At 37.3% G+C, this 13964-nt stretch overlaps 1 protein-coding gene across 4 annotated transcripts in view; it reads left to right on the top strand.

The window, feature by feature from the left end:
* Window positions 1-13964, top strand: part of Fmnl2 (formin like 2) — a 280140-nt gene that overhangs the window by 145001 nt on the left and 121175 nt on the right. For all 4 annotated transcript variants that reach the window (XM_027938006.2, XM_027938008.2, XM_071619173.1 and 1 more), the window contains exon 2: window positions 12797-12880. In XM_027938006.2, the coding sequence (XP_027793807.1) occupies window positions 12797-12880 (84 nt within the window). The remainder of the gene's footprint in view (window positions 1-12796; window positions 12881-13964) is intronic.

Here is a 13964-nt window from a genome sequence, read left to right as displayed (position 1 = left end):
ATCAAAAAAAAAAAAAAAAAAAAAAAAAAAAAGACCTTGGAACAAATGAAAGGTTTAAAATTCATGAATGAATTGTCTTATTATTACATGCCATTGATGAAATGAGGTGTAGAGCCTGACTCATTAGTAGCCAACTCAGCCAGACGAGCTGATTCATTGTCTACCCTGTGACTTGGTAGTCACAGGGTGGACTGCAGGATTGTGTATTAGGTCACCTTGCTCCAGCCTTGTCTTTGAGAATCTGATTTTGGGTTTTTTTTTTTTTTTTCTTTTCTTTCTTTTTTAAAATTGCAATCCAGGATTGTACATTTCATTCTTGCCCAAACAGAGGTGTTCATACCTCATTTTCATGGGCATAGTAAGTGGCTTGTGAATTAGAGTGGCCATATCATTAGTTATCCAATTTGAAGTACTTCTGAGAAGAAAATCAATTAGTTAATAATTATGCCAGGACAACAGAATTATAAAGTAAAATTCTACAATAAAATTAAATTCTATCAAATGATTTGAAATTGTGTTTAAAAGATTTCTTCAGAAATTATTAAAAAAAATGAATCTCAGTTGAAATTTATGTACTAAGGTAAGTAGGGTAGTATTTACATGGAACCTCTTAGAAAATATCTTTTAGGAAAAAAAGTGCATTTATCTAGTTGAAAAATGTACAAGCAACTTAATAAATTATCCTAATAATTCAGTGGTCATTTGAAAAACTACATACAAATTACAAGAAAAGAACTTTCATTTTATTCTTTAAAAAAATCACAAACAGAATTGGGCCTGTAGGTTAGTGGTAGACCACTTGTCTTGCGTGCACAAAGTGTCCTTGGTTCAGTCCCCAGCACTACCAAAAATAAAAATAAAAAAATTAAAATTAAAATATAACATGTACATCTGCTCACTACACAGCTTTTCAAACCTTGAATTCAGATTGCCTAGGATCGCCCTCATTTCCTATTGAATTTTTATTTTCTTCTGTTACTTGCCTTTTATTGCAACAACGACTAAAAACCAATTTTACAAAGGTAAGACACCATAGAAAGCAATGTAGCATGACAAAAAGTAGAGACTGTCTACCTCAGGCTAAAAATTTCAGAAACCATTCTGCAGTTTCAGTTTGCTGTAGAGCATTTAGGGTGCCTTGACAGTCTGTTTGGGAACCATAGACCTACACATTTTGATACAGTTCATCATTTGACTAGTAGCTACACATGCGTTGTATTATGCTTATGAGTAGAAGAAATTCTTATTATGTGATGTGTGTGAGATGCTCCCAAAGCACTGTGTTAAAGAATTGAAGATGCCCCAGTGCTTCATCCTTTTCTTTCTCCTGTTTGTTGTAATGTATTCAAGTATTCAGTAGCTAAAATTTATTAAATGCTTGCTTCAGGCATTGAGTTCAGTGAGATGTTTTACATGTGTTGAGTCATTTAATTTTTCTTTTTCAAATGTCTGCAAATTCACATTAATTTTTGTTAATGTGAATATTTGTCAGAGCAACTGTGTTGTATAAAGCCTCTTCCGTCAGGTTCCTCTAGAAATTTCCTTGGAGTTGCTGGTATCCTTGTTTTACAGAGGAAGAAACTAAAGTTCAAAAAAGTTAAGTGACTTGATAGTCAAACTGCAGATAGTTTTAGCTTTAGATTGTAAAATCAAAGCTCATTTTTGGACTCTGGAGACTAGAAGAACATTTGTCTCTATCCACAGCTTCTTCTGTACACACTATACCCAGTGCATGTGTCTCCTGCTGTGAGAAGCACTTTCCATATTTTATGGTGATCCTGACAGTGAGATTTTGTTTGTTTTCTCATTCTTAGACAAAAGCATCGAGAATCAGAAAAATGTAGTTCATTGCCAAAATGAACTGCTAGTAATTGGAGTGGGACTCCAGGTCTAAATGATTCCAACTGCCAAGCTTATAGTTGTAATTTATTGTGATGACCAGAAGACTTTGTAAAATCCTTGTCCTTTCGGAGTCATTGAAGAAAGAGTTATGATAATATGTTTTGTGTTAATATACTTGATAACCCTATTTATTTAGAAATCATGCATGGTATGTGTGGCACCTCTGTATTAAATAGTGTCCCTATTGCCCAACCAGACTAACAGAGAATATATTGTGCTTGCCATTTATAAATATATGTATAGAGGACAGAGAGAGGATGAATGGGCCCATTTGTCAGTGGCTGGCCAGTGGCTGGGAGGGTGCAGTGCAGCAGCACCAGACCATCAGACCCCTGAGATAGCATGGGGGAGGGGAGGGGTGCATAGGTTTCAAAGGCTTATTTAGAAGGAGAGTATTAGGTAGTTTTTTTAAGTCATAAATTAGAAATCTCTCGATCCTCTTACTTCTCTTTACTGTATAATATTGAACGGGTTCATTTTGTACTTTGAGTTGAAATCCTCTCAGGAAGAAGACAGATCTGAGTCAGAGGCTTATTACAAGTTGGCAAAACTTCTTGGGTGACAAGCAACATTAGGTTGCTAGAAGAATTGTATTGCATTATTCCTGGTGTCCTAGATTGGTTCACTTTAGTTGGGTATAGCTCATCTCTTGAGTGAGGAGAGTGGAATTGTTATAGAATGTAAGAATGCAAAGATTCAATGGCCACTGTAGTATTTTGGCATTTCTCCAAATACTTATAACTCTCTTGGAGAAGCATAAGTGTGCTTTGTAGGAAACAAAAGTGTTTACATCCAGAACACATCAAGTGGGTGTGCTGAGTTCAGCAGCCAGGGCCATGTCCCCCAGGCCTACTGTTGTGGTTTACTCAGCTGAGAAGCACAGAGAATCAATACAGTTAAGTGCCCCTGCCCCACTTATCTTTCTTGTGTGTGTGCTTTCTTTTTCCTTCTTCCTCCATACAGTCAAGTCTAGCACTTAAAATTGACAAGTGCATACCCTGGGGTCTACCATTTCTGTTTCTCAGGAGTTCATTGTCTGTAAATAGGTCCCTTTTGGTAGGGACCTACCTTGCTTTGCTTGCTGTTTGAAGTGCAGATGTGACCTTGCTACTTTGTTTTGGGTCAAGACCAGATTATACATTCGGGTAGCACTAGTATGAGAATGCAAAACCAGGAATAGCTCAATGACACAATATTTTTTTAAAGACATTTAAAATTTTTTTTTAGTTGTAGATGGACACAATACGTTTATTTTATTTATTTATGTGGTGCTCAGGATTGAACCCAGTGTGCCACATATGCGAGATGCTGTCTCAATCTAAAAAATAAAAAGCGCTACAGATATAGCTCAGCGGTAGAAGACCCTCTGGATTCAATACCTAGCACTCCCTAGCACTTCCCATTCCCCCGCAAAAATAATCACATAGTGTCTCTACATACAAGACCAGCCAAGATAAGCAGGAAAATTAGGAAATCTTTCATGGCTGGCTTTCTGACATATGTCAAGGTGATTAAATTTTTCTGCTTTTTGTTTTTGCTTCCTTTAGTGTGTAATACACACACACACACACACACACACACACACACATATGTAAGAAAATCGGAATATATGTATATAGTATAAATGTATTACTATATATTTGTGTTATATGTATATGCTGCTTACTGTGTGTGTGTAATATATTTATATATATATATATAAATGCTTAATTCCTTAAGGTGTCATAAAACCAGAATGCCCAAATAATTCACATTAAGAACAAAACAATTCAGCACTGAGCTATATCTGCAGCCTTTTTTATTTTTTATATTGAGACAGGATCTTGCTAAGTTGCCAAGGGTGGCCTTGAATTTGCTATCCTCCCACTTCAACCTCCCGAGTTGCTGGGATTACAGGCATGCAACTGTGGGATTCTTAAAACAGTCCATCAAGACTGATAAACACGTGTCATGGTAAAACCTTAAGTGCTGCCAGTATAATTGTCTTTGTTTAAATAGTATAGTTTTATTTTAAAATATGTCTTCTTCATGAGCTAGTAGTTTTATTTTTAGACTTCCAGTAATTTAATCTTAGGACATCATTGAGTCCCCAAAGGTTTTTCCACTTCCTACTGTAATTAAATACTGGCTGTTATTAATTTGAATTGGCAGCCTATAAAACAGGCACCATGCCTCTAATAATTGGCAGTATGATGTGGACATGGAAATTTTGGAATTTGGAATTGTGGAAGAAGGAAAGTCATGCGCTGGGGGAGCTAAAATACCATCAGCAAGAATATTAGTTCTCTAATAACAAATTACTGGATACAGTGGTTTAAAACAACTGGGTATTATTATCTTATAGTTTTGTAGTTGATAAGTGTGTCACAAGTTAACTGGCTCAAATCGTGGTCCCCTCCTGGCTCCATTCATTTTGAAAGCTCTGTGGGAGAATCACTGCTCTGTCATTTCTGAGAGGCCATCTGCAGCCCTTGTCTTCTGGGTCCTTCCTGCGTCTTCAGAGCCAACATTGATGATCAAGTTCTTCTCACATAGCATCACCATGACTTCTCCCACCACCCTAAGCTATTTTTTTGCATTGTGGTAAAATATACATAGCATAAAGATAACCACTTTGACCAGTTTCAAGTATACAATTCAATGTCATGAATGCATTCAAATATCATACAACCATCACTCTACACATTTCCAGTTTTTTCAACACACCAAACACAACTTTGTATTTGTCAAATAGTAATCCTGTTCTTCATTCCTCTGTGTCATTGGTAACCTATTTTTTGTCTGATTTTTGCCTATTCTAGATATTTCAAGTAAGTGGAATCAGACAGTATTTGTCCTTTCTGGTTTCTTTCATTTAGCATATGTTTGTGGTTCATCCATGTTGTCTTTTACTCCTTTTAATGGCTGAAAATATGCCTTTGTATGTATATGCCACATTTTGTTATCCATTCATCTACTTTTGGACCCTTGGGTTGTTTCTATCTTTGGGCTGTTCTGAATATTGCTGTTATAAGTATTGCTGCTATAGTGTTTCTTTGAATTTGTTTTCAGTTCTTTGGGTATATTTGGTCATCTGTTGAGTCTATCTTTTACTTTTTAAAGAAGCAATACACCTTTTTCCATAGTGGGTATACCTCATTACATTCATAAAAATAATTTTTGAGGATTCTACTTTCTCTATATCTTCCCCAGTGCTTCTTTTTCTTTTATAAAAGATTGTTTTTACACTTCTTTTAAGGATCTGTGTGAGTTTGTTGGTCCCACCCAAGTAACCTAGGAATATCTCCCCATTTTAAGATTCTTTTTAAAAAAGTATATTTTTAAAATTGTAGATGGATACAGTACCTTCACCATTTTTAATCTATCTGTTCACCTGTAAAAGACAGAAGAGCTAAAATATAATAATCATACCATCCAGCTCTGTACTTCTCCGTCACACAGAAGTTATATAATCACAAAGAAGTTATGTGGTCAAAAAGTATAGATTTATATGTTTGATTATAAAAAAGTTACATAAAAGAGTCAATTTGTATCTCATTCAATATGTAGAAAAAGAAAGCCTTCTAAGAAAACTGTGTGGAATCAAAATTGTGAATGGGAGATAAGAGGCCTCATTCTCAAGAAAAGTCAGCTTTCCAGTCAGATTTTATTTTATAGAGGTAACTAGATTAGGGAGACTCATTTCTCCCTTTGTGGCTTTGCTGACCACAGTGAATGATATTAATACCTTTGATGATTTAATAAAAATAGCAGTGACAATGAAAGATGACTGACTGTGATGATTCATTTTGGGGAGCTATTTGGTTGGCTGCCTGAGTCCTGTGCCAGGAAAGAAACTGAACACATTTTAGCAGCTTCCTTGAGGCTAGGAAGATGTTCAAACTTAGATGCCAGGTAGTTGCCTAGACCATTGAATATAGGTCATGGGAGGAGACAGCTTTTGAGTGAGTTAACAGAAGGGTGGGCATGTGTTGACTGCCAACCACATTCCTGCTGCCCTCCTCTGTTGCAATTTTAAAGCAAACTCAGGAGAATTGGTACATCACTCAGGACCAAGTGACTTGACCTGTTCTGCTGATAATGATGTAAGCTGAACACAGCAATGTGGGAAGAATTAATGGGAAGATTTGTTTGGTTGCTTTTTATTTTTATGCATTGTAGTTGTATACAGTGGTGGGATTTGTTACGTATTCATCCATACATACAATATAACAATATATTTTGGCCAGTATCATTCCCCAGTAGTTCCTTTTCCCCTTCCTGCCTCCCTCCCCTAGTCCCTTTCCTCTACATTTTTTATCTCTCTTTGATTTTTTTTTTTTTAAATTTTACTTACACATAGTAGTTGGGGTCATTTTGACAAAATCATACATGCTTGGAATTTAATTTTAATCCCAAGAATAAAGGGGAAACCCTTTTCTCCCTTCTTTCCTCCCCAATTCTCCTTCCTCTAGTGATCTTCCCTTTGCTTGTTTGTTTTTGATTCATGCTTTTATATATACATAAAGGTGGAATTCTCTGTGGTATATTCATACATGCTTATGACGTGATTTTGTTCAAGACATTCCATATTTCCTCACCTTTCCATCCCTCTTCTCTCCCTCTTGATCTCTTTCTTTTACTTCACTGATCTTCCCTATATCTTTATGATATCCTACCTCCTCTCCTCCACTTTTGTTTTTCCACATATGAGACAAAGCATTGGCCCCTTGATTTTTTTTTAATCCCCAGTCTGGCTTATTTGACTGAGCATGATGTTCTCCAGTTCCATCCATTTACTGGCAGCAAATGCCATAATTTCATTCTTCTTTATGGCTGAGTAATATTCCATTGCATACACGCGCGTGCACGCGCGCGCGCGCACACACACACACACACACACACACACACACACACTCTCTCTCTTGATCCATTAATTTATAACAGGTATCTGGGTTGATTCCATAATCTGGTTCTCGTGAATTGTGTTGCTATAAACATTGAGGTGACTATCTTACTATCAGTAAGCCAATTTTAGATCATTTGGAAATTTACCAAGGAGTGGGATACCTTGTCACATGGTGGCTCCATTTCTACTTTTTTAAAGGAATCTCCGTGCGGCTTCCAGAGTAGTTCTACTAATTTGCAGTCTCACTAACAATACTTGGGTGTACCTATTTGCAGTCTCACCAACCATACTCAGGTGTGCCTTTTCTTCCACATCCTCAGCAGCGTTTAATATTATTTGTGTTCTTTATAGTTGCTATTGACTAAAGTGACTTGAAATCTCAGTGTAGTTTTGATTTGCATTTCCCTCGTTGCTAGAGACACTGAACATTTTTTCATGTATTGTTGGCCATTTGCATTTCGTATTTTGGGAAATATCTATTTAGTTCTTTTACTTATTGATTGATTGATTATGTTATTTGCTTATTGGTGTTAGGATTTTTGATTTCTGTATATGTTCTGGATATTAATCCCCTATCAGCTGATAAAGATTTTTTCCCCTTCTTTGTCACCTGGTTGCTTTAAGGACCCCTATAAAGGCTTTTTTTTTCCCCCTTAAGATATTTCCTCAGCAGGTGACTTCTCACTGCCTCTTGAGTAACTTAAATTCTGGTCTGCCTTCACCTCACATGGTCTTATGTGTGCTTACAGCCCTCTCTTTTCTTTATTCATACCTTTGTTCACACCTTTATCTGCAATAATGAAAGGTAGTATGAATAATCTCTCACGTGCTGAGGGATTTCCATGTGCTTTCTTTTATGGGCATTGTCTAGCTTCTTTTTTCTCAGACTCCACAGGCAGGTAATATCATTATTATTGTCCCCATCACCACCATCACGAACCCTTTCATTACACCAGTTGAGAAGCAGATTTAGTTGAAATAATTGACCCAAGATTATGCTGTTAATGGATGGTAGATATATAATTGCTTCTCACAAATATGAATAGCCACTCTGTGCCATTCATTGCCCGTCTTTGCTCTCCTCCCCACACACCGAGGCCAAGCACAAAGCATGCCCTGCTTTACATAACAGAAATAACTGCCTTCCTCTGAAGCTGTCATCTGAAGCGCTGTGTTTTGGATTGGTGAATTTACCTTTTCTCTTGCTTCATTGAGTCTTCATCAAAGCCTGAGTTTAACCCACATTTGTCTCTGCACCTTGATTTGATTGTTGTCAGGGTTTATTAAGTGTTTTGTGACTTGCTGCCATGTCTTGCTGTCTACTTTTAGCCTGGCCATTTTGTTGTCATTTACATTTTTTAAGTTCTTTGAAGTTTGTATTGAAATGTCGGTATTTTATCTGAAAATATCAGTAGCCTAAATAATACCATACACTTTCACCTTTACATGCTGATTACTCTGTCTCTGAGTATTCAGGTTTAATTGTCAGATTGCTTAATTCAGACAAGTCAGATTTTTAGAAGGGTTTCAGCTTTTGTGCCATGGAAAAAGGGTGATCAGCCCTGTCGTTTGAGACCTTGCTTGCCCCCTATCTCATGCATAGAGGAGTTACTTACCCCTCTTGACCTTCACTTTCCTTTCTGTTAAGTGGAGATGATAATGCCTACGTGTCAGGATTATAAGACAAATTAAATTGGATAATGCATGCAAAGAGCGTAAGTGCCTGAGATCGCTCAGACCATCATTAAATATATGTCTTACTGATTTTGAGCCTTCTCTTTGATTCTGACCTGATTCTCTGACCTTCAGATTTGTATTACATATATTAGCTTTTTGACTCTGGATTATTCATTAAATTGGCTTTTTGATTTAAATAGTGTGCTTCCTCATCACCAGTAGTAAGTGGTAGTCAGGGTTGGAATCTAGTGAGCCCAATTTCAGCGCCCACCTAATAAAGTCTTGCCCTACACTGTCCTTACAGAACTCTGAGATGGTCTAATTTATTGTAGCTTGGAACTTGTACAATCTAGAAAATAGATAATTAGTGTCCACTAACCTTTTCAACTCAAATATCATATATCTTCAGTGGGACTTTGGCAGGACTGGTGTGCAACAATGTTATGATTAAATTCTTTCATATGCCTACAGTGCAGATGTTCTGGCACGTGGTCAAAGTCCAGTAAATGTTAGATGGGTGATGGATCACAACAAGAAAAAGAGAGTCCTGTCTCACAGATATCCCTAAGTTTGGGTGAAGTAGAGCTGTCACTGTGTTAGGAAAACTTGGAAATTGATTTACATTTTCAGCCAAATAGAAGAGCAGACCATTTTTATACAGGGAGCAAAGGGATTTGGAGACAGAGCCAATATTTTTCTCAGAAAATAACTTGGACTCTTGTGCATTACCTGTGTAAACATTTAGCTTAGACTCTAGAGTCCTGCCCTTTATAGCACAAAAGGAATGAGTTTACTCTAAAGAAATTTTGGAGCAGTTATGACCAGCTAATCACAACATCCCTGAACTTCAGACAGGCCTCTGCGGATTGTCTGATTTTAAATAGAACTGCTTCCTCCTAGTCCCTGTAGAATTAAGCTGTATAGTGTACACCTGAGCAGCTCAGAGTATTGACTCATGAAAGGAGTTATTTGAGATGCTTGGTGAATGATTACCAAGTATAGTTTTAGTTCTGATGTACTGATGTTGAGCTACTTTTCCTGGCAATAACCAGTTATCAGGCTCAGAATCATTTCCTAAGGCTCTTCTTTAGGGAAATATATATCTTTCTTCTGACCCCCACAATCATGTACATGCCTACATGCTTGACTGTCCGCCTGGGCATCTCATCGTCATCGCAGACCCAGACAGGGCTACCGGGAAATCTTATTCTTTCCCACCTTCTCAAGATTTATGCTGCCTTTTCTTGGGTATCCTTTTGATAAAATGGACTCCTGTGTACCTAGTAACTCAAGCTGGATATGTCACTAGGCATTATATTGGGATTTAACTCAGGGACACTTGACCACTGAGTCACATCCCCAGCCCTATTTTGTATTTAATTTAGAGATAGGGTCTCACTGAATTGCTTAGCGCCTCACTTCTTGCAGCCCTTAGGCCTCACCAGCGAGTTTCACATAGTATTTCTCTTATCTATCCACTTTTCTTCATTTGATATGCCACCACCCTCATCCAACCCACCGACATTCACTTGAATTCCTGACCTGGCCCCTTCATGGCCTCTCTGCTTCCACTCTTGCTATGTAGCCACTCCTCTGTGTAGCACCTTTGTAAAACAGTGTGCTTGTGTTATGTCCTTATTTAAAAGCTTTCAGTGGCTTCCCATTGCACTTCAGGCGAAAATCAAAATTATTGACCTTGACCTGCATGTCTTGGCATGATATGGCTTTGATTCACATGTCCGAATTCATCTTTCTCTCATTCTTTCTCTTTTACTTTCTTTTTGGCCAAACTGGTTTTCTTTGTGTTCTCTGAAAGCACCAACTTTTTTCTTGCCTGAGTCTCCAATATTTTTGTCTGCCCAGCATGCTTTTGTCCACTCTTGACTTGACGGACTCCTCCTCCTTCATTAGGATTCATATTAATTGCTACTTTTTCTCTAAGTGTCCTTTCCCAATCCTCTAATTTAAACCTACAGTCTAATAACCTCTCTCAAGATTTGCCAGAATTTAAAAACCTCTGCCCTTTGTGTGTCTAGTTTCCCCTGTGTCACCCAGCATGGCACAGAATGCTTGTGAAGGAACAGTGCTTCATGACCATTTGTTGAATGGAAGATTGTTTAATCAAAATGAAAGTTGGGGTTGGGGATATATCTTAATTGGTAGAGTACTTACCTTGCATGCACAAGGCCCTGAGTTCAATCCCTAGCGTGTGTGCACGCGCGCACATGCACGTACACACACACACACACACACACACACAACCCAGAAAGTTGGTCTAGAAGGAGCATCTTACTTTTTTTGCTTTGCCACAGAAGAACTTGATGGTACTTTTACAGCATGTCCTTGGGAATCTAACAGACTTAAGTGTTGGTCCTACTGCTGATCTTTGCATCCTTAATCAAGTTCTCCCGGGTCTGTTTCCCCATCTATTAAATGGAGAAAGAAAGTTTTATCTATCTCATATTCTTAAAAAAAAAAAAAAGAAAAGAAAAGAAATAGAATATTAAGCAAGGTTCTATATTTACAATGCCTAATATAGTGCTTTGATACCTTGTAGGAGTTCAGGCATTCTTATTTCCTTCATATCTCAAGAAATTAATAAGGAATCAAGGAAAAGAAAACTCATTTAACTTACCTTGTTTCTATTTTCTGCATAATCATACTGAGAGGTACTAACCTGAGGGTCAAAACTGGTATAAGGGGAAAAAGTCCATCTCCAGGGTGAAATAAGCAAAGGTAGACTGGTTATTTAACAGTAAATAATATTCCATCCCCAAAAGATACACATGGAATTCTCCTTTGCCTTATTCCAGGTTGTTGAATAATACTGTTGGTTGTTGTTTAATACTGTTAAATTGTTATAACTAATAAATGTAAGTAGGTGTTTTCTATTCTGGTTTAAGTAGATATTCCATGGAGACAGATTATATGAAAGTGTTTTTCCTATTTAGATATTTTTGTATCTAAGAAGCCTTAGGAGTACCATTGAAAACTCTGGAGTCCAAAGCTGTTCAACTGATATTCTCAGCTTTGGGGGTAATTTAAAAATTAAATATTTGGAAAACAGACTATTAGTTTTAAAATATGACAGATTAGATTCAAATTAATAGCTGTAGATCGATTCAAGGCATACCAATCTGAACATTAGATTTAACCTAGGCAGTTTCTCTTAAATTCAATCTATCAAAATCATCAAGTTGAATTTGCCATTAAGTTAGAGTAGTTCACCTACTTTTGCCTCTATTAAATTTGTTTTGCCCTTTGACATGCAATAGTAACCAGGCTAAGGGAGCTGTTTCACTATAAGCCATGTCCTTGAGAGAGCTGGGGTGTTGAATATTAAAAGATCAAGACCTTTGCTTTTGTCTACTAAAATATTGATCTAAATCAGGAACTGCATTGTAGTTGATCCATATGTTTAAATTGCTGGTGCCAGAGCATGGGCCAGACAATTAATATTCATAATACATTAATTAACTACTTAGCTAAGTTGTTTAGAGCATGGGAACTTTGGGGTAGCCAAGGGAACAGATTGGAATTCCTTTTGGGGCTCCCTCACCCTTCCTTGTTCTGTTGTCACAAATATCTTAGCTCAGACTCAAGCTTAAGGATCTTGAAAATGCATATGATTGGTCATTTGAACATAGATTCGTAACACATGAATGTGTAGGAAAATTCATGAGCAGCACTACAGAAGATGAGTTAACAGAGGGGTTGTATGAATGCTGATGTGAGGACATTTCATTCGGCTCAGGGTCAGTCTCTCATCTGCAAACTCAACTTCATACACCAGTGTAGCTGACCTAAGAATTAAGGTCGCTAATATTTACATGTCTTGAAGGACAGAAAACAATTCTGTTGTCATTTTCAAAAATTCATTTTTTTTTTTACTCCTTGTTCATCAAAGTGAGTAAAAAGTTGATGCTATTGGTGGTTCTGGTCATTTGAGTTTTATTTTAGAGCTTTCTATGCCTGGTGGCACCATAGTGCTTTAAGAAGAAATTGAGAAGTTACCTTCTGAAGAACCACTTCTGCCCTTTTTGTGGAGTCCAAAGGGAGGCTGATGTGATATGAAGAAACAAAGCATCACCTTTGCTGAAATGCAAGTCTGATGGTTAAGAGCAGACCATCTCACAGGACTTCAGAGCTTCCTTCCGCCGTCAAACCAGTTTGATGTTTAATGACTTCTGCAGGGTGTTTTAACTGAATCAGTTACTACTAGGAAATGAAAGTCTGTCACTGAAGGGCCACAGTGTAGTCTTTGCTCTGCTTACCTGTTATTTACTGACAGACCTTTTTCCTTTTCCTTTTTTTTTTTTCTTTTTACAGAATGCTATGAACCTACCTCCTGACAAAGCCAGGTTACTGCGTCAATATGACAATGAGAAAAAATGGGAACTGATTTGTGACCAGGTAAGAAACAGTTATGCTTTTATCATGAAAATAAGCGATGATGCCAATATTCTACATTAAAACCATAATCTTATGGGGAAAAAAAAAAAGCCAGAAGAGACCACAGTTCTCTCCTGTACACACTGGACTTTTCCCAGGTGATGCATGGTTTTCTAGTTTTTGATTCCTTGCCTTCCTGTTTCTTATCACCAAAGGAGAAGCTAAAAAGTGACTTTTTTTTTTCATTATTTTAATTCTCTCATTTATTTGTTTTTGGAATTGTTTTTGAACCCAGGGTTGCTTTACCACTGAGCTACATTGCCAGCCCTTATTATATTTTATTTTGAGGCAAGGGTCTCTCCAAGCTCCTGAGGCCGGCCTCAAACTTGCCATTCTCCTGTATCAACCTCCTGATTCACTTGATTCAGGTGTGTGCCGCTGCACCCAGTTCTCATTTATTTTTAAATATTTTGCAGTTTGATGTTCAGGGAAAGCTGGTCAAGTGGGCAACCAAATTCAGATGATCTCTTTCTCCTATAACAGTTTATGCTGCTCGAATTATATGGGTTCTCTAAGTTTTTTGCCTTCATATTTCTGTAAATTGATGGATGTGAAAAGGTGAATTGTTTATAAAGAAACATTATTTAGACTGATAAAACTATTTCAGATTTTAGCCATTATCTAGGTATTCTTGTTTAATCATTACCACATTATAAAAAATTTGGACTCTTTAGAGGAATGTAAAATATCACATAGGCAGTGAAATTCTTCCTTTGCCTTTCCCCTCCAAATTTTAGTCCTTTATTAAAGATTCATTGGTAAGACTTAGAAGTCTCTCCTTTAATTTTTTTTTTTTTTTTTTTTAAAGCAAGATCACTTTCTAAAGCGGGGTAAGCCTAATGCTGTGGGGATAAAGTGTGGCAAGGGATGAGAGGGATTTTCTGTCAGTCATAGGCAGAGAGTCCCTCTTCCCTACAAAGTAGATGCCTACAGTTCACATAAAGCTTCTGAAGCATGCCTGGGAACTTGGTTTACCTTAGTTCTTAAAGACAAAACAACCAACAGCCAACCAGTAAAGGGATGGTGATAAAATCGCCCTCTTCCC

The sequence above is a fragment of the Marmota flaviventris genome, chromosome 11 (genome assembly GCF_047511675.1).
Source record: "Marmota flaviventris isolate mMarFla1 chromosome 11, mMarFla1.hap1, whole genome shotgun sequence".
In the NCBI taxonomy this organism is placed as follows: domain Eukaryota; kingdom Metazoa; phylum Chordata; class Mammalia; order Rodentia; family Sciuridae; genus Marmota; species Marmota flaviventris.
The sequence above is the reverse complement of the archived record's forward strand: the minus strand, read 5'-3'. Positions and strand labels throughout refer to the sequence as shown.